This window comes from Anarhichas minor, unplaced genomic scaffold (assembly GCF_050575085.1).
Source record: "Anarhichas minor isolate MPS153535 unplaced genomic scaffold, ASM5057508v1 ptg000058l, whole genome shotgun sequence".
NCBI lineage: Eukaryota > Metazoa > Chordata > Actinopteri > Perciformes > Anarhichadidae > Anarhichas > Anarhichas minor.
The window spans coordinates 8,233,711-8,253,702 of record NW_027466504.1 but is presented as its reverse complement, the minus strand read 5'-3'; the positions used below and the strand labels follow the sequence as shown (position 1 = coordinate 8,253,702).

The 19,992-nt window shown below is 46.2% G+C and overlaps 2 protein-coding genes across 2 annotated transcripts; one reads left to right on the top strand and one right to left on the bottom strand.

The window, feature by feature from the left end:
- Positions 1-451: 451 nt before the first annotated feature.
- On the top strand, positions 452-3,432 carry ntpcr (nucleoside-triphosphatase, cancer-related). The gene is made up of 5 exons (XM_076077037.1): positions 452-537; positions 997-1,159; positions 1,263-1,365; positions 1,922-2,131; positions 2,688-3,432. The coding sequence occupies exons 1-5, from the start codon at positions 504-506 to the stop codon at positions 2,763-2,765; spliced, it is 588 nt and encodes a 195-aa protein (XP_075933152.1). The 5' UTR covers positions 452-503; the 3' UTR covers positions 2,766-3,432.
- A 5,091-nt stretch (positions 3,433-8,523) lies between these two features.
- Positions 8,524-18,617, bottom strand: mymx (myomixer). Its single transcript, XM_076077305.1, has 15 exons — positions 18,431-18,617; positions 17,790-17,942; positions 16,684-16,901; positions 16,174-16,357; positions 15,214-15,591; positions 11,213-13,108; positions 10,707-10,841; positions 10,501-10,575; positions 10,317-10,403; positions 10,116-10,207; positions 9,912-9,997; positions 9,767-9,824; positions 9,449-9,666; positions 8,874-9,029; positions 8,524-8,777 (listed from the first exon to the last, which is right to left on the bottom strand). Exons 1-15 carry the CDS (start codon positions 18,542-18,544, stop codon positions 8,524-8,526), a joined length of 4,104 nt encoding a protein of 1,367 aa, XP_075933420.1. The 5' UTR covers positions 18,545-18,617.
- Between the last annotated feature and the right edge of the window lie 1,375 nt (positions 18,618-19,992).

Genomic DNA, 19,992 nt, shown 5'->3' with positions numbered 1-19,992 from the left:
TTTACTGTACTACATTTATTTGACAGCTCTAATACTTTCAAACTAAGATTTTAATAATCTATAATAAGCATGTACACAAACATATGTAACATAGTTCAAATTAGACTAGTTAGACGATTTTAAACTGCAATATGCATTAGTCATAGTAGTCCAAAATGATGAAAAACATTGACGAGGTCAATTCTGGATAATGAGTAGGCTACTTCTACTTTTGGAGTATTTGTACACCGCGGCATTGCTCATCTGAAGTAGGGCTCGTGTTTCCGGGTTTTCCTACTAAATAACTAATTGTCTCCGGTTTTCAAAGTCCACTCTTTCTACCGACTTATTTGAAGGTTACACCTCGTTCAACTCGTGTGTCACTTTAAATTGATGCTGAATTTGGCTCGTTGAAAAAAAACAAAAAACTAAATCAAGTCCTGAGGCGGAGTGTCTGCCGCGCATGCGTCAACTCGATGTGTACGGAAGAGCTGTAGCGGCACGTCGAAACGGTGTGAAGTGAAATGTTCAAACACGTTTTTCTGACAGGACCTCCAGGTAACACTTAACACCGGTGTGTCGAAGTCGCTGTGAATACAAAGCAGTCAGTCAGCTGTCTTCACCCAGTGTCCCAGTCAGTCAACGTTTACGTTGCTTGTGATAAAAGTTAGCTTGTTTTAGCTATTTTTGTCCACATAAACTCGCATTATACTGCTAACCCTTTATGCTAACCAGGTATTTAGGCTATTCCTCTAAGTACTTTCTTTCATTTAAAGAGACGTGCGTATATACAGTTACATTTTTAAATACTATTTTGACAGGCTTTTTTAATCAGTATGACTCAATACCTCCTATTCAAACATATAAATGTAGTAGACTGAGAGCATTATTTAAGGAATAAGGATGCCAGCATCACTAATGCATGGATTAAACATATTCTACCATTTCACAGTAACCCTAATTCTAACTTGAGATATATTGCAGTTGTAACACAATGTCTCTTGTTTTGGCATACAGGTGTGGGGAAAACCACTCTGGTCCAGAAAGCCTGTGATGCTTTAGTGTCATCGGGGGCGGCAGTAGAAGGGTTTTACACCGAGGAGGTGAGGGAGGGAGGCCGGAGAGTCGGCTTTGATGTCGTCACAGTGACCGGAGAGAGGGGCCACCTGTCCAGAGTCAGGTAGCAGGGTGGTCATCCTATCAAAACTACACTTGCTCTTTTTTTTTCATTACTGTGCAGTTTTTTGAGTTACCTTCCCCTTGTTTTCTTTTACTTCGCACAGAGACGCAGCCGGTTCACCTCACGGCGGACGGGAATACACAGTTGGCCAGTATGTGGTCGACTTGCCTTCATTTGAAAACTTGGCTCTCCCCCTCTTCAGAAACGTAAGACAGCGGCACATGCTTTTTAAAGCTCATCAATAGATCACAGTAAGCTTAACAACCCCCCCCCCCCCCCCCACACACACACACACACTTAACAACTCATCAAACCTTTGATTTCCCCAGAATTGATGGAATAATTGGAAGCTTGCGAACGCATAAATTCCAGAGTGACATTTTTAGTGTTGGTGGTGCCGTCTGGCTGTCACTGGCCGCGATTAATCCGGCATGTAAAGTGAGGCCCGGAGTGACGCCTACACATGTGCTGTAAAGGAAGGTGTCTGTGCCTTGGCGGCACAAATTCCACTTTCATCTCACTTGAAGCGTCTCTGTAATCATCACTGCTGTTGCGTGCAGCATCCGAACGCTGTCTCAGGCATGCTATCAGTCGCAAGCATGAGACGTTAACATGGTGAGCGTTTTTTTTTCCGCGTGTTCGATTCAACAACACCAATGAAACTGACCAATAAACGTCTCAACGCAAACCCGGTTTCCTTTTATTCATAACTTGCGCCTGACATCAAGCGCACACTTACGCACGCTCGTACTTCGTCCCCAGGTCGGGTCAGCAGGTGGGGGCGGCGGGAAGGTGTTCGTCGTTGACGAGATTGGCAAAATGGAGCTCTTCAGCCAGCCGTTCGTCAGGGCGGTGAGGCAGACTTTAGATAGCTCCTCCTGCACCGTCCTGGGCACCATCCCCATCCCCAAGGGGAAACCACTGGGTCTCGTGGAAGAGGTGCGGAGCAGGAGAGATGTCAAGGTCTTCACTGTGAGTATAAACACATATTTAGGTCACTTCTGGGAGCTTTTGAGTTCAACAATAGCTACAGGACACCGTTTACACTGTATCCACTTGGTTTTAGGAGGGCAGTCGGCCTGCCCACTAATGCAGAAGGGGCATGCCCCGCATTATCCCTCTCCTATAGCAGGATTAGCTCTAAATCATGCGTGCCTGATTCGACAACAAAGGGTGGTCTCGGATGTCAAAATAATTTATCACGGAAGACTCAGTTATGGATATTGTCATGCAAAGTACTCACTGTGCCGGAGGAGTAGCTGTATGTGGCAGTGTAAACGTTCTTGGCAAACATATGATTTGTAATTTCCCTTTTAAAACCGTAGGCCAGAGATTAAGTGTTTATAACATGTGGTTGATCATCTCAAAGTGGACACTGTAATTGTCTGAGGCTTAGCTCCTCCAGGACTAGACACGTGTCACAGCTTTTTCTTTTTTATCTTTAGCATAGTTTCTATCATTTTATATGCTCTGCCGGCTACCTACTAACCATTATATTTCTAACCATTATATTTCCTTTCCCACCTAGGTGTCGAAGGAAAACAGAAATGCCATTTTACAAGACATTCTAGCAACACTACAAACGTGTCTCAAGCATGGCCCCTAATAATGAGATTGAGAGCAGCTAAAGGTGAAAGACACTTCTGCATTTGTTTCATGCTGACGACAAGTTGTATGTGTGCCAGTGCATTACGCAGTGCACACAGCTCTGCATGAGGAGTTAGTGTGTCACATGCATGTATTTATGTACACAATTCATTTTTTTTTTTCCATTCTCATACGGCCTCAAAATGGATTGCATGCTGAATAATTGATTGTTGAGATGGAACACATGGAGGGAATTGTTCAGTTAGTGTGCAAATATCTCGTGCTCTCCGAGTCAAAGACGGCTAATAACAGCTCTGTTTTATTTTGTGCCGTTGGTGTTATAGAGACTCCACCTGGCATTTCTCCTATATTTGTGTGTAATAGTAATTAGTTCATGAGAACAAGTGGTGCCCTGTTTATTCATTTAGTTCTTCGCTATGTGAGCCCGACTTGTGTGTGTCTAGTCATCCTGAGGTTGTGCGCATTGAAAATCAATCAATATTTAACGGTGCAATTATGTCCAATCCTGTCCTGGTTTATTCATCCACCAGCATGAACAAGAAAATAGGAAAATAAACAGATATTGTCTTTCTCTGGGATTCATTTTTGTTATCGAAATATGGAAACGGCTTATTTGTTCAGCAGCTACAAATGTTTTCATACAAATAAATATGCTTTTTTCAGGACTTCTATGCTCCACCCTGGGAGTTAATGGCATTTCTGTCCCTATCCAGTCAGATTACAGTAAGGGATACTTAATATCAGTGAATACAGGATTTCTGAGATGTCAGCATTTATTAAGGATGTATTCCAGTAGTAAAGCTCTACAGAGGCCTCTGAAGGGTTTTACAGCTATAGAACCAGACACACTGTCAAATTTGAAGAGAAGTGCAGCTCTCTGTGACTGTCGGCTGCGGAAATTATCCGGGAAAAAAAATATTGTTAATAAATGTAGGTTCTTTAGGAATAGGTGGAGTTTTAGAGACTTAAGCAGCTTAAGGGCATTCAAGGTTTGTGGATAGTTCAGCTCCAAAGTCTGGCCGTTGAATAAAGGTTTTCAGAATGTCCTCTCTGATAAAAGATATTTGTTTCGACACTACAGCATGTCCAGGTCATTTCAACGTGAAAATACATGGAAAGCTTTTTTTTTGGCTCTTTCTAAATACTGCTTGTGTAACTGATGTAACCTGTCAGGCTGGCTGAAGAGAGGGCTGCCAGCTGTGATCTGCGTCAGACATGCTGCTGTGCCAGCATCTGTTCTGTGGCCACCGCTGACGTACCTCTGGATCGACTGGCACTGACAGTCGCAGAATTGACCTTCAAAGTCGACATCGCAAATGCTCGTGTGTTGTTGTTTTTTTTTTTTTTTTGACCGGCGGGGAAATGCGGCGTCTCATTGTTACAGGAGCTGGCTGTCTCCATCGGCGCCCTGCAGCAGGGTAGCACGGTTATGTAACAGTGACACACACTTTGCCAATTTGACCAAGTAAAGGCTGTGTGTGTGTGTGTGTGTGTGTGTGTGTGTGATGTGTTATGATATTATAGGCATATCATTGAGAGCAGTGATTCCCAGCCTGGGATATTTCTGCAGATGCCATGGAAAGATTTAGGAGTAGTAGTTTGAAAAACAAAAACATTTAGTTTCTTTCATTTTAATCTTGAGTCAGCAGTTGAAATAGCTAAAAGCAATGGATAAATAGTTGAAATATAGTTGAATGGGTGCTTAAGTTCATCCGACAGGGCTGAGAATATAATGTTGAGAACCACTAGTTTACATTGTTTTCATGTGTATGAAATGTAATCCATATCAAATAATTAAAATCTATCAAGAGGATTTGAAGACAACTTCAGAAGAGAAACCCCTTCAGTGCTCCAAAAAACATCTGTATTTCATTACTACATTTTAGTGTAGCGTAGTCCAGACATAAGGGTATCATGTATAATATTTCACATTAAACACCAGCATAGGCTTGTTCCTATGAAGCTATTGTGCAACTGTAACAATCACATAGGCCACACTGTCAGGGGACTTTGGACGTATTGACGCTGCGTTAGCCATATGGAATAGCTTGAGTGAATAAGAAAGTGAATTAATATCCGTATCGCGGAGATGCATTCGCACCATATCTGTGGGACAGATGACACCCTTTATCCACAGAAACACAGAAATGCAAGGAGCTTACCAACAAACCAGGACAAAAGGGAGTTTGCTGGTGGGAGGGGGGGGGAGGGAGCTAAGCGGGGGCTTAGATGAGGACATTTCGCTCCAGTTATTGCACTATGAGGTACCAGCCCAGGAGGCACAATGACAGCTGAGCACATTATGATGTATTGTCCGAGGAGCCTTCGGCCAAAATGCCAAACACAGCCGATGAAAATCTGACATATTGTTCAAAGACCATGTGGGAGATACACAAAAAAATATATATCTGCCAAGGCCTTCCCAAAGCCGGACTTCAAATTCACAGATTATTTCCCAAGGTGAGCGTGTGATTTATTGAAAGATGTGCGGAGCGAAAAGCTTCTTAGCGTTAGCTTCTTGCACTTAGCAATACTCCCTTAGATCGAGGTAATTTGTCAGCGTGTGCGAGTTCTCACAGTTTGTGCCACAAGTCTGTGCATGGCCCACAGGCTTTTGAAATTTATTCCCAGAAAGCTATAATTGAGCTTTAATTCACCTCATTGTGCTAATGGAAATAACTAAGGTCCGCTGGTCTTGACAAATGGGCAGTTAATGTCAAATGTGATCCGAAGGCTGTAAAAATGAAGCCATTTGATCTGACTTCCTATAACCGCTATTCCATACTGCTGCCCACCACCGATGAATCCTAAACCACTCTTCCCATGACATCACTTTCATGTGCTCACCGGGTGCTGCTGCAGGCAGACAGTGTTGGGTTTCGAGAGCCTGCATCTGGGCCACGAGCAAGTCCACCTTCTGAGATCAAAGCTCAAAGACGCACAAGAATGAAAGTAGGAAAAAAAGGAAAAGTCTTTTCATGATTTCAACAAATTTCTTCCTTTGCCTTTCAAGAAATAAAGAGTAGCATTTGTGATTTCCCCAAAACACTGACACCAATCTATTTTGATGAAATAGGTCTGCTTTGATACTAAAGAGCAATCATTAACATATTCCCTGTAGAAATCTGTCGTGTGTAAAGAGTCATGCATCCTTCCAGAGGACCATTTTCCATCAACAGCAGGGGAGGGAGGGGTCGAGGCCCGAGGACATCCCTCTCCTGTTACACTGCCTTGATGGTTCCTTGTGATCTCCGGATCTCTTTGGATGACTGTGGTAACCCCCTGTGAGTCACACCTCACTTGGCTACATAATAAAACCTGGACTTTACCTCACCTCTGGGAGGAGATATCGCGTGGGCGGTCATTAGTGGTTAGACAGTGGAAATGCAACAACCCAAGTGTGGAAGAAGTGCGTGGGTGTTGTATTTAGTGGTGCTGGTGTTCCACATAATCCCACACTTCAGAGAGGGAGCCTCCATAGTGTGGTGACACGCAAGCAGAGGGAGTGCGTCGCTGGCCTCGGCAGGGGAGGGTCGAAAAAACCCCGCAGCTGTGAGGCAAGCAGTCAGGAGCTGTCAGCGGTTGATATGGAGGTCAGAGGGCACGGAGCGGACGCAAAAAAAAACGGGGGAATGGTGATCAATCGATCGGCCGGTGCAGCGTCCCCTCGGGGCCGCAAAGGATGTGGCTGTCATTCCAAACTTGACAGAGAGGAAAAAACACACACAAAACTGTCTTTTATTGTGGAGGGACAAATCCAAATGCTTGTAGTCCATGCATATCAAGGAAATAGGTGCCATATGTGCATGCAGCAACTATGCGAATTTGCCTACACTAATAACATACAGATCAATGCAGTGGCACATGGGCATGACTTATGTGGGGAGTTTTGTATATAAAGTGAACAAACTTTGGGTATATTTCACAGTTCTGTGAGAGGCTGAGTCATGATAATGATTCACAGATTGCTGACCTGCCATGATTAATGCCTCCGCAGGATGCTTTTGACAAATGTGCACCACAAACGCAGAGCTTTGTGGAGCTGTTTCCATTCCATACGCTACTGTAGCTGCTGCACGCATGTGTTTTATGCGCGTACGCGTGCCAAGACTGCGCTGGGACTCTTGGCAGTGCTCTACGAACCGAGAGGTGGAGCAGAGATTGTGCCAAAACTTGGTTCTTCTTCCGTTGTTGTTGTGTTTTTTTTTTTTTGAAGAACATTTGTGAAAGTGCTGCTCTCCAAAAGTGTGTTTATAAGTTGGCTGCTTGTTGATGGGAGAAAGGTGCACTTTTTTACGACGTCATGTAGCAGATCATGCATGGAGATCTGAAGGTGTGCTGCGTGCACATACATACGAAAGCTTCAACTACCAACGGTGCACATGCTCCAACTAGCATTGATCTGCTATCACTTTTTAAAGTTCAACCAACATTTCAAAAGCGTTACTCTTGAAATAACACTTCAACTGCTTTCATCTTTCACCTCAACTGACAGTTCGACTACTTTCAGTGCTTAGGCTTACGTACAAACGGAAACTTGGCATTCAAATTTCCAAGTTCTTTCTGCGATTACACCTCAACTGATTTTGACTGCTTGTGGCTCTTACTCTTCAAAATACAGTTCAACTGCTTCAAGTGCTTTAACTTCAACAGCGACTCCCAAACAACAACTTATGACATTTCAACTTACTCAGCGTTTGCACCTTCAATTTTCATTTTCTTCAGAGCCTTTTCTAGTTCTTCATGCACTCCAAATCCTCCAAGAATGTTTTTTAAAATTAGTGAACAAGTGAGCCATTTCCCTCTCTGCTGTAACTAATCCGTCCCTCAGACATCTCGAAGGAAATCGCTGAATATTTTGTAATGCTGAACAGTATTATTTTGCAAACCCCGTTATGCATATGACTCATTATGCAGCCATAATGTCTGCAGAGGATGTCTGGTTCATCAGCATAAATGCTGTTGATCATGGATTTGTTTGAATCATGTCTTTATAATATGCAAAAAGAAGGCCAATGATGTGAAGATGTTCTTAGCCTGGCCTGGCCTTTAATCTCGCTCTTCATCTAATCTCCTTTCTTTAAAGCCTCCAGAGACGAGAACAAAGCCTGAATAACAGACATTTTCACCACCAACTCTGTTAAAAATAGATATATTCGTTGAATAATCACAGCCGAAGCAAATCATTTGGTTTTTAATGTTTTATTATGAATAGCCTTTACTACATTTTGTATTTTTAAAAAAAGTGTTAATATCAAACAAGCTCAAGCAGTATCAAACTGCTTATTTTATTATAAGGAAGAAAATGTGTTGGTGCACCACACGCTGTACATATTGTCAATGCTTGGCCATAACTGAGTCAGCTTCTAAACTGATTCTCTACTGAGCAGGCCGGCTTCTTTATACAGAAACCGTTCACTCAATAACTCAACAATCCAAAAACTATAAAAGGAAATATGAAATACGACCGGCAACAAAACGTGTTTTTCAAAGAATCACACTGGAAACTACACGGTGCACACTCACACAGTATCGTTCCTTTCACAAGAAAAATGACAAAGAACAATAGAAACACTCAGAAGGACTGAAAGTGATTGATATAAAACACATCAAAAAATAAAACCGTGGTAGCTCTTCAGATCATAAATACAGTCAGTAGTAGCGTTTTTTTTTTTTTGCTTTTCAACAAATATGTGCACTGCACATTAGAAACTATTTGTAAAACCCTTTTATTAGTAAAATCATTTTTTTTAAACTCAGATGTCCCTTTTCCCGAAGAACTTTTTGAAGACGGACTTGGTGCGTGGCCTTGGCAGGCTGGTGTAGCTCCTCAGAGCAGAATCCTGACAGGTGTCCTGCTGCCATCCAGCAGCGGCCAGCAGCGGAGGCCCAGAGCTCCTCCCGCCTGATGACTTGTCTCCAACCACAAGAGTCACGCAGTAGTTGGAGCCTCTTTCCAGGCCTCCGCCTCCCGGTGTGCGCAACATGGGTTTGATCCTCTGAAACGTCGCTGAGGGAAAACAGTGGAGAGGCCAACTAAAAAACATCTGTTTATGATTCCTCAGACACATTATGTATCATTTAGTTTAATAACCGCAAAACTCACCTGACGTGAAGGAGTGGGAGCGACGCTTGTGGCCGAGCCAGTCCTCGCTGCTGGAGATAGGGGAGTAAGGGGAGGAGGAGGTGTTGTCTCTGGACGCTCCAGACAGCCCGTGAGTCACTGTCTGCTTCAGACTGTCTTCATCATCATCATCATCATCTAGCGAGAGACAAAAGATTATCAAAAGCAGACATTAAGAACAGAAGAGACCAAGGGGCAAAAAGTGAAACATTTACTGATGTAACAGATGTGAGCTCCTGTGATACTCCAGTTGTTTAATATGTGGTAAGACAATACCATAGCTCCCCCTAGTGGAACATGCTATGCCTGCAACAGCCATTCACCATTTGCTCCCATGGCTGGGGGGCACTTATCATAGACTGAAACACTACAGAGCTAAATGAAATCCTGAATTCCCTTTTTTTCAACAGTTACCTCCAGAGTGAAAGAGCAAACAGAGTGCATCCTCTGACCACCAGTGGCTCGGTGGGGGCTAGTCACTGGCCAACAATATAGGGTGGGGCTTGTATTGCCACATGTGAATGTGGAGCAGATGCAACACAGCAGACGGGCCTTACCACAGCGGCCTGCATCAGAGGAGGAGACGGTCGACCGCTCATCCACACTCCGCAAATGACTCCGCGGCATGTGACTGAACTCTCTGGTGAGGACAAATGTCTCTTTGGTTTGGGCGACGCCCGGCGGTTTGGGCCTAGGGAACGTGGAGGTGACCTCGCGGCGGGGGGTGCAGTGGCATTTGGCGAGGCCGTGACATCCGGAGCAGAGGAAGGGCTTTCTGGGAGGTGGGGGAGGAGAAACGTTTCGTTTTAATGACAAAACATCGCTGTAAAGATTGGAAGCAACCTTTCAAATCGAGAGGAACCGTCACATCTTACAGGGAAACGGGGAGGTCTTGCTCAGCGGGGACACTCGAAGACGCAGACTCACTCAGGCCTTTTAAGACATTAAAAAAACAAATCAATCGCATCATTGTGATCAGTTCAGAATTAGTAAACACTAGCTCTGACATACAATGTTTACCTGTGTTTGCTTGTATTTTCATCATCCATTTCTTCAGCATGAAGCGTGAGGAGGCATTGAGCAGGTATTCGGACCCGTCGCGGAGCCTGAGGGCCAAGAAAAGACCACCAGTTACATCCTCAGCCAGAGCGGTCGAACACAGACAGCTGTCTGCATCATCTGCACAACATCATCATTATGATTTAGTGGTGATTGAAGTCGTACCGTAGTCTACAGCAGTTGGGTTTTTTGGTGTACTCTGGTGCAGGTGAACACTCGGCTCCCATGAGGTTCAGCGGCAGGCCGCATGCGGAGCTCTGCAGCGTAACACAGATTAATCACTGTTGACTTCATACTCTCCAATTCAATTATTTATCATCTCCGTTCTCTAGGGCTCTTATTGTTGTAGGTTTTTTTTCTGCTTACCCTCAGTGTATCCTTTCTGTCCTGGTAGAAGCACAAGGTGTGTCCATATAGGACGGCATGGTAGGAGCTCCAGCCTCTGGAGGCGGCCTGTGAAAATAAGATAAGAGTGTATGCTGCTGCTGACTGCGGGCTTTACATTTGCTGACCGCGCGCTGGCTTACACAGAGAGCGGAGCCTTTCTTACTTTCTTTCCTCCCAGCTGCAGCTTGTGCTTCCTCTCCAGCGTCCCCTCTATAGACTGCAGCTCTGGCTTTCCACTCTGAGAGGGTTTAAGTTAACACCAACGTTAAGACAAAAAAGAAAAACTTCTCTCTTTTGTGGTTAGTCTTAAGAGCCACATTTCTAAAAGAACAAAACAAAAAGAGCTTAGCACATTGCAGTCACTCTTACCAGGTTGATACAGCGACCTCCTGTGGCCATCGAGTCTTCCTGCTTCTCCGCGTTGTCCAGGCTTTGCGAGGCTTTTCTTTGCCGACAGACGCCATCCACACCCATGTGAACTGACAGTAGACTCATTGATTGGTCCTGTTCAGAAAGAGAAGATCACACGGTCATCCCTGAGGATGAAATAGGAGTTGCTCATGCTTCAATATCAACACCAGAACAGGGATAAACGCTACGGTCCAACTACAGATTCAGCGCAATAGATCACTGTATGTGATACCACAGTGTCTACTACTGATTTTATAGGTTTTTCACTGCTGTGAGCACAACAAACAACATTCTGATCCCTTCCATTGTACTTGTAAAGACATATCTCAAAACCTGAGCAAATGAAACCAAACATGACCCCCATGCCTTCATGCCAGCAGGAATATGTTTTAATTTTATAATTTGTGTAAACTGATCCAGTCTCAAAGGTTTCAACATCACAGTATCTCAAACGCTGACCTCACCTTCAAAGAACCTGCATGCTCCTCCACCTCCTCCCCCACCTTTGCCTCCTCCTCCTCCTCTCTGTATTGATAGATATATCTCTGATTGTCCCCCACATCTGGCAGCTTCACTGGATCAGATGCCGTCTCGTTGACAGCCACTGAGGCCTTGCCGGCTGGTTCCCTGTTAGGAAAGGCCGCCCAGGACCTCCTGTCTCCGGTGGCCCCTTTGGGGCTCTGCTCCTTGTCGTAACCCAGCAAGCTCTGAAGGTAGGGGGGCAGTTTAAACTCTGCCACGAGGAGGTTGGGTGCTGAGGCTGTGACCAGGTTCCTGTAGAGCACAGCCGGGGTCTCGGGCGAAGGTGAGCGGGAGAGGGGCTCCCTGGATTGGTCCGAGGGTCCGTGGTTGGGCTGGTACATGATGTCTGAGCAGATGCTCTGTCTGTAGTTTGTAGTCCGGTTCCAGATGTCCTCCAGTTCTTCCTCTTCCTCCTCGAACTGCTGGCGGTCGAGGTGGACGGGCTCTGTTTCTAGCTCTGCTGATGGAGCCGCTGATGTTAAAGGGTTCCCCTTCGTTTTAGCGCAGTCTAGACCCCCCACCTCAAAGGACACGAGCCTCCCCACCACGCCCTTGGGCTGCGCGATATCTGGACACGGGGCCTCGGTGCAAAGCTTGATGCTGCTGGAGGTGGAGATTCCAGAGTCCACCGAGTCCTGGCGAACACTCACCGTCGACTTCAGATTCACAACCATATGAGAAGCTCGGCTCAGACACTGCAGTCTAGGACTCTCTTCACGCACGACCTGGGGTCTTGCATGTTTATGATACTGGTGTCCATTTAGGTCTCGGATGAGCGTGTGGACACTTGGGCATTCGTGTTTATGTGCAGCTGCATTTTGGGCTTGGTTCACATAAATGGGGAAATGGGAATGCTGGCTGGTGGCATCTTTTTCAGCTGTACTGGTTCTAACCTCTGACGACATTTTGTCCCACTCCTGTTCTGTGTACCTGTGCAGGCCGGGCTGGGTTTTACACAGGCCGTTACACGGCACAGTCTGATCCTCATCTCCTCCCGGGGAGAGAGGAGGTTGTGGTTGGGAAATCTTTTCCACATCAGGCAGATCTTTCACCGCAGCCGTCGCGGTCTGCGATTCGGGAAAACTGAGCTCTGCTGAGCTGTGTGTGGCGGCAGGAGTGGGTCGAGTCTGTTTGAAGGAGCTCAGGGCCGTGTGTCTCTGGGAGTGGGGGTCCGGATCAGTCCCCGCTCCTTTTTTGGACTCCGGCGGGGCGATGGTGATGATGTCCTGAATGCTGGGGATGAGGGTCATGTCCTTTGGTAGGTCGAAGCTCAGCACAGAGCCCAAAGAGAGGAATCTGCAGTGGCCTCTTGCGTGATTTGTGGTCGTCTCCTCTGAGACAGCATACGGAATGATGCTGTACACTCCGGCACATTCTGTGTCGATGTCCTTCAGCAGGGGATTCTTCATATAGGCCATAGCCTCGACCCCATCCCCACTCTTCTGTGAACTCTTCTTTCTTCTGCCCTCCTTCAGCGGCCACGTGTGCGTGTCATACGCGATCGTCTCGCAGTCATAATGGGGCGTCCCTTCCGTATGCTCCTCCACTCCCATGATTTTCTGAATGGTGTGTCTGCGAGCGTCTCTCTTCCTCTTCCTCTTCTTGCCCATTCTCTTGAGGCTGCTGAAGATGGAGCTGCTGCCGCTCCCTGCCGAAGGGCGGAAGGTTACGCTGGCCATCTGAGGCGCAGGCGCCGTGGAAGGTGGCGAGGAGGAGGCCAGCGAGAAAGTAGGAGAGGCTGAGGCTGCAGAGCGGCTCTTTTGGCGGGGCAAGGTGATACTCTCGTACACGGGGACCACAGCCAGGTTGCTGTCCTTGACATGCAAGTAGGTACTTACCTAGAAGAAAAGAAAAGGATATTAGGGGAGCTCTCGTGTCGTTGAGACTGTAAATGCTTCATCGCAAATAGTTAACCCCAGAGAGACTCATGCGTGGAGCCCTGCGGCCCTCCGCTAGAACAAGAGCTGTTTTATGTGTTACAGATGAATGACAACAGCGAACCTGACTGAGACCATTAGCTACTTTTCGGAGACATTCCTCCACGTCCCACACATCCAAGAAGACCATGGATTCAGGAATGTACAAGCCTCACACAGCAATGCAAATGTATAATTTATATATATTTAAAAAACACGAAAGACATGAAAATTAGATGGAAGGACAAAAGAACACGGAAACAATTGCAATCGCACACTTGCCTGACTTAATCAAAGTCATATGTGGCTGCACATGCCGTCATATGCAGCTGTAATGGCTTGACCTTTCAACTCTGTGACTAATCTCTTGTTTCTGTGGAAGCTCCAGACTATAAATCACGGTGTGCAGTCTGGGGGCCTTTCTTGAAAAGTTCAGCACCAGTTCTTTGTCGAATACTGCCTGTATTGACGTCTGGGACGCAATCCGGCCCATTTTGGAGCACAACTTTGATAGGAAGTGAAGGTGAGGTCACTTATTTTACACAACCGGAGGCACAGCGGCGGGAAGCCGAACAAGACCAGATCTGCATCAAGCTCGCAGTGAAATGACAGAAGGAGAAGAGAAGGGCTTCTGTCAACACTCACAGTGGAGAGGAGACTGTGCTTTTCTTACTCATCACCCTCATTCTGTATCTGCCATCACTGCTCTCCAGCTTTAAAGCCTGGCTCATTCAACGAGCTGAGCTCCAAAGAAAAGTTTTGATGACGGAGGAAAGTTCTGATTCGTTGTCTGATTTTCAGTTGGGAATTGAACCATTTATCCGAGTTTACACAAGACAAGCTGACAGGGCAAAGTGACTGCTGACAGATGAGGTGGATTCACATCCACATTCTAAAAGATACACATTTGTTTTCAAAGCTTACTTAGATAAATCCTTGTTTTTAAGGCTGGCATGTATGACTCTTTTAAATCCAGGTTCTTATGCCACTTTTATTTACAGAAAAGTGATGAATAGCTTTTTTTTAATACACTTTAACAAGAACTTACATAACTATTTGGGCTGGCATGAAACTATGTATTTGGTTTTGGTTAATTGTACGTATTATAGTAACTTGTGAAAACACACAGTTACATAGAGGCAATACATTTCTTCTAAAAACAGAACAGACTTTTGTTCATTAATTGGAGATCATATTATAGTATTACTACACTTCTGTCATTACGTCTGTATTTTCACAAATGGATTGTAAAATCACTTTTCCCATCCCATTGGAATGTGCTTCATTAAAAACAGAATTTATTTGGTTTTGGATTTGCATTTATGACTGCAGTTAAGTAGGAAATTATGACTTTTGACAGTGAAATGGTTTGTTATCTTTTCTCACTTCTCTCACATTTACTGTACATTTTCCAGCCGCGGTGACTCTCGGAGACGGTGTGAGTGCAAATATGATAGCACTCTGGCATGACTCGTTTCCCTTCATGCTCACGCCTGGCTTGCAGGCGAGCAAACAGCCCAGTGAAGCCGAGGACCGGCTGTACATTGTAACGAGGGTTAGTGGAACATGCTGCACCCCAGAAAACAACTGCACACAGCATGCAGTCCCAGCACACCTTGAGAGGCAGCATGCAGCGCCAGTTCACACCACGCAATTTACCTCATTTGCACTCTGCCGATAAATCTTTCTCTTTCTCTTTAAACTACCAAAAGTATTTTCCAAAAGCCCCTGGCAGCGCCTCCAAAAGCTTTTAGTGGCAGAAGATTGAGGCACAGTGGGCTGAGGGAGAAAATGGAGGGAAAAGTAACACATGAAGGCCAAAGGAGAGGGAGGAGTGAACAGCAGCAGATAGCCAAAGGAGGGAGATCCCATGCAGTGTCATTACAGAGAATTGGTGTCACTGCATTGGCCTTTTGGAAACAGCGACAAATATCATTTCCTTCAGTACTTTCGAGGGAGAAATGTATGTAGTCAACGACAGTGGTGTTTGGTGACGTTCAGTGTGGAGTAATGAGTGTGTTTCTCACCCTGTGGACGGGTTCAGAGCTCTCCCCCATTACCTCGTCCGTCCTGGCAGGCGGGTCAAGCACCTGAACCTGGCTGTCCCCCTGTCCCCCAAAACTCAGGATGAGGTTGACCGTGCCCCCTAAAGAAGGGCTGCCTGGCTCTTTGAGGACCACAATGGAGGATTTGGGAGACTTTGAGGAGGGGGCCTCGCCATCCTGCGGTCCGATACTGTTCATCACCTCATACCCATCCTCGAACTGCTTGTCCTCCTGCTGCTCGGCTTGTCTGCACGGCAGCGATGAGGATCGGCCGTCTGCTGCTGCCTTTAATTCGTCGTCATTGGCGGTGACGAATGGGGACAGATGGGACTGGTGGGCCTCTAGCTCAGGGGCTAAACTCTATGTAGGAAGCCATGGAAAGATAAGTTGACAAGTATTCACACTAATGAATAAGTACTGAATATATACTAATATTTTCAATAGCAGGAAACACATGTTAATGCCCTGTTAATATTTCAGTCCCTGATTGTTAGGATGTTGTGACTTATTATGATGATTATTTAGATTATCATGATTTATCGTTTCATTACGTTTTTTATTATCCTGCGGATGCCAAAAACTTCAGTACTACTTGACGTTGTTCAAAAAAGATTTGATTTTCAAGGGCTTTATTTTTATTTTTTACACCTAAGCCTGTTCCTACAATAAATGCCTCTCTGCTTTTTTACCTCTGTCAATGGAGTGCACGCTGTGGCCTCAGAATAAATGTTATCTTGTGAAGGCTCCTGTCTACTCTTCTTGTGAAGCCACTGTTGTTTCTGAGCCCTCCAGTGCACCGAGATCCACCCAAGCATACTCCTCAGTTCCTCCATGCGCTCTCTTACCTGCAAACACATTACTCAGGGTTTGTAAAAAACAAAAATAAAGAAAAAACCAACAATATATTCAAGGGTTTCGCAGTGAGTCATCAGTCGCGCTCACCATCTGTGTGAGGTGGTGTTCTTTGTCTAACAAATTCCTCCCCGTCTCTGCCAGCTCATCAAACTCCTCAAACTTTAGCTCGATCTGCACGTCCAGCTCGGCAGCGAGCGGCCTCTGGCCCTCCCTCCCAAGATGCAAGGCGGTGTCTGAGAAAATGCACGACCGGGTGTCTTCTGTCCATGAGCTGTTCAGAGGAGAGGGGGGAGGGGTGGCGGAGAAGACAAGGAACAGGGCTGTGAGAAAAGCCATACATTCGGAAAAAAGACAAAAAAACATGAGAATGACCAGACTCTCCCTGATAGAACAGACATTCATCGCCTTGTCACACTCGGCCCAGGAAACGCGTGCTGACCTCCTCCGCACGTCTTAAATTATACACCAGGGAATGACAACGAGAACATCCTGTTCTTCCCATTGAAAATACATCGTAATATGCAGATGTTCTCGCAAAGATCATTGCGAAAGAACGTCTGGCAGAAAGGGGTCATGACGTCCCCGCGCCCTGCTTACATCATGGCGAGGTAGCTCCTGAAGAAGTCCTGGAGCTGCACAAACTCTCGCAGACGTGACCTGTTCTCCGTCGCGCTCTTCCCCAGCTCTGTCCAGCCCTCCAGCATGGCCTGGATCTTTGCCCCGAGCATGTGCACTCTCTCTGGGCACAGCTCCTCCAAGCGAGACGTCTGGTTCTCCATCTCCTTTACCTCCTCCCTGATGACCTCATAGTCAATCTGTGGAGAATCACAACAAAGATCTATCATCTCCCATCATCCTCTGTATCACTCAAACAGCCTGTACCAATTGCATCTCTGTATGACTATGACCTCACCCCCATAGCATTATGCATATCATTCGGCTACGGCGCCATATGGTCTGCATATGGGCTGCCACGCTGTAGCGAGCTAGCGATCTTGACCACTTTTTTTCCTCCTCTTGACGAGGAGGTAATTAATAGCGCTGAGGGTTCTCTGGGAGTAACGCTTCATAACGTTTCTCGGCTACAGCGGGCCTCGAGAACACCGAGTTGTGGATGCCTGCCTGCTGACGGCACAGTTATTTCAGTTCGGGGGGATGAGGTCATCTCTGCTCCTCAATGGTATCGAGTCCAGACAGCTGTGCGTGCGTGTGATAAACATAAGACTGCCCAAAAAATGACTCACGCAGGACTTTACCAACATCACGTCTCCAACCCCTGTGACCCCCCAGGCGCAGAGAACACGCCGCGCCAGAATTGCTCACAAACGCACACGCAGAGAGCGAGCAGAACAATGATTCACACAAGCCGTAAATAAATATCCCGTTTGAATAATAAACTTTTGTACGCTCTGTGTGTGTGTGATTGCATGGTGCAGTTTACATATTAAAATCAAACACGGCACAAAGCGGGGTGGACTGGCTTTTTTTTTTTTTTTTTTACATGTGAGAAAATCTGGCACAACAGGAAACAGGCTGTGGAACAATGTTTTAAAGGCTAGTGCGAGAAAGAGAGAGGGGGGGGGGGGCTTCCCCTTTTTCACTACAGAGAGCAAAGATCAATAATTCAAAGTCAATGGATTGGAGTACTGGATCGTATTAGCACCAGTGAATCATTTTGAGTGTTTACGCCGTCCTCCTCTCACCTCCAGGTGGTCCTGCTTCTCCTGCAGAGCCTCGAGGCCGCAGCGGTCTGGCTCACACTGGACGGCCATGTCTGTTTCCTTCTCCAGGATGTCCAGGCCCAGCTCCTTGCTGCGGCAGAGGCACTCCTCCACGTGCACCACCAGGCTGGCGTGCTGGCGAGGCGCAAAGTCATCATGAGCACTCGTAGGATGTCATTAAGTCATTATGCCTTGCTGTGTGTTTATTTGTTTTCCAACGAGAGCCACATTGCAAGTTAGTGTTTTCAAATGGAGTCATGGAGTCCCTTCCGGGTGTGTGTGTGTGTGTGTGTGTGTGTGTGTGTGTGTGTGTGCTATTTTGACAATTGTTCTGCTTTCTTACCAAGAATAAATCGAATTAACGCGAAAACACTCATGCGAGGGGGAGTGGTGGCTCGTTTGGGGCCTATTAAAGTACGTAGCCACAGACAAAAGGAAACCAGATGTGGCTCTATTGGTTTGTGCAGCTGTTTGTGACAGAAGTGGAGGGACTTAAAAAAACGAAACCTTCAGCACCGTCTAAGATCATAACAACTTAACAAACATTGCGGCAACCATCGGATCTAATGAACTAGAACTAGAGCTGTCAATAGTTTGACGTAACCCGTCTCCCGTCTCCATACCTTGCTCAGCAGCTCATGGATGGCCTGGTCGTGGCTCTGCGACCGGCCTCTTTCCCTAACGGTGTCATTCAGCATCTCCACGGCCTCTCGTAGTTCCTCCACAGGGTCCCCCATGCTTTCTATCAGGGGCTCCCCACCGCCACTGCTTTGGAGTCCCAGCAATGTAGGAGCTGAGGAAATCTCACTGTGAAGAGGCTGTTAGTTGCAGAGCGAGAGAGAGAGCGTTGTTTTCAGTCGGGTCCAAAATCATTAAAAACGATCTGCAACATTTTTTCACATGTGGTATCTAGCCACACAGGGAGTTTGTGTTTGTGTTTTTAGATATTCATCACTCCTAATTTTCCATTCCCCATGATTGTATTGGGTTGGTGGCAGCTCACATACGAAATATCTCAAAACCAAACCATTAGGTCAAGAGAGTTTTAATTGAGGTGAAATGACCCTTTAAATGCCACTCTTGCTGGCTCACCTGGCCCAGACTGTACTGACTGCCGCTGAGCTCCTGGCTCTCCTCCAGCTCCACGCGCTGCAGGAACTCTGTCAGCATTCGTGTGTCCTGCAGCTCTGAGTTCTGCTGGGTCAGGGCACTTTGGACACGATGGTACCTGGGAGACACACACACACACACACACATCCAGCAGGAATGTATTAGTGACCGGCCACACCTCAACTTTAATCCGCATATGTACAGAACAAACCTGCATCCTTCAGCAGAACCACATTACAGAGGCCGCAAGCAAGCGTGCTGTTTATATAATCATATATCATGTGTCACATAAACATTTCCTGTACTTCAGAGCATGAAGGTGCCCTGTCCGTGCAGAGTTTATGTTTGAGATGGTAAAAGGAGCAATTTCAAAGGGTATTTTTTCGAGGATAAATGAGCCGTAAGTTGCTTGTATGCTGTGTTAAATAATGACATCATCCCAAGTGTCTCACAGCTGCTCAGTGGGAGCCTCCACCTGCATCAGTGGTTCCTCAGACTGCACCAGTGTCCATCCCTTCCCCATATAACACCCCCACGGAAACATTTAAACTGGGCCCATTGCCTTTCTTTATTTTCTTTGGTCAACTTGGTGTTCTTTACAGAGTCTGAACTTGTGTTTATGGACACAGGTAGGTACGTCCAGTGAACCAGCCGACTTCATGGGCAACCACCTGTCTTTTGAGGGCCAACTAGGGAGTGAGAGGCGTCCTCTTGCAAACATGGAGCAGGTGACTCTGACACACACTGACAAGCTGTGGGTGAAGTGCACGTCAGGACTGTGGTGGGGTAGACCTCGCAAAGTGCTGCATGGATCACGAATGAATAAACTCGAACCTGGCAAAGAATGAGCGCATGGAGAGTATTTCGTTTCTGCCAATTTGGACAAAAAAGGCAGCATAGAAGTTATTTTTGTGGTTTATGATTGTTTATCTTAAATAAGAAATGGGGATTTTATGAATAACCTCTTCCATGTTGGATTGCAGACATGGCAAGCCCAAACCTGCGACCTCTTGGAAACGCTGACAAAATTCCCTCTTCATTTCCTGACCACAGTGTCGAGCGAAACCACCAGAGT

Excerpts from the sequence above, each read along its gene's own strand:
- mymx (XM_076077305.1), bottom strand. The coding sequence starts at position 18,544 with ATGGGGGACCCTGTGGAGGAACTACGAGAGGCCGTGGAGATGCTGAAT. Across the intron at positions 16,902-17,789 it reads AGAAGCAGGACCACCTGGAG|ATTGACTATGAGGTCATCAG; the intron begins GTGAGAGGAGGA and ends GATTCTCCACAG. Across the intron at positions 9,030-9,448 it reads CTCTGATGCAGGCCGCTGTG|ATGATGATGATGATGATGAA; the intron begins GTAAGGCCCGTC and ends GTCTCTCGCTAG.
- ntpcr (XM_076077037.1), top strand. The coding sequence starts at position 504 with ATGTTCAAACACGTTTTTCTGACAGGACCTCCAG. Across the intron at positions 538-996 it reads TTTTCTGACAGGACCTCCAG|GTGTGGGGAAAACCACTCTG; the intron begins GTAACACTTAAC and ends TTTGGCATACAG. Across the intron at positions 2,132-2,687 it reads GAGATGTCAAGGTCTTCACT|GTGTCGAAGGAAAACAGAAA; the intron begins GTGAGTATAAAC and ends TTTCCCACCTAG.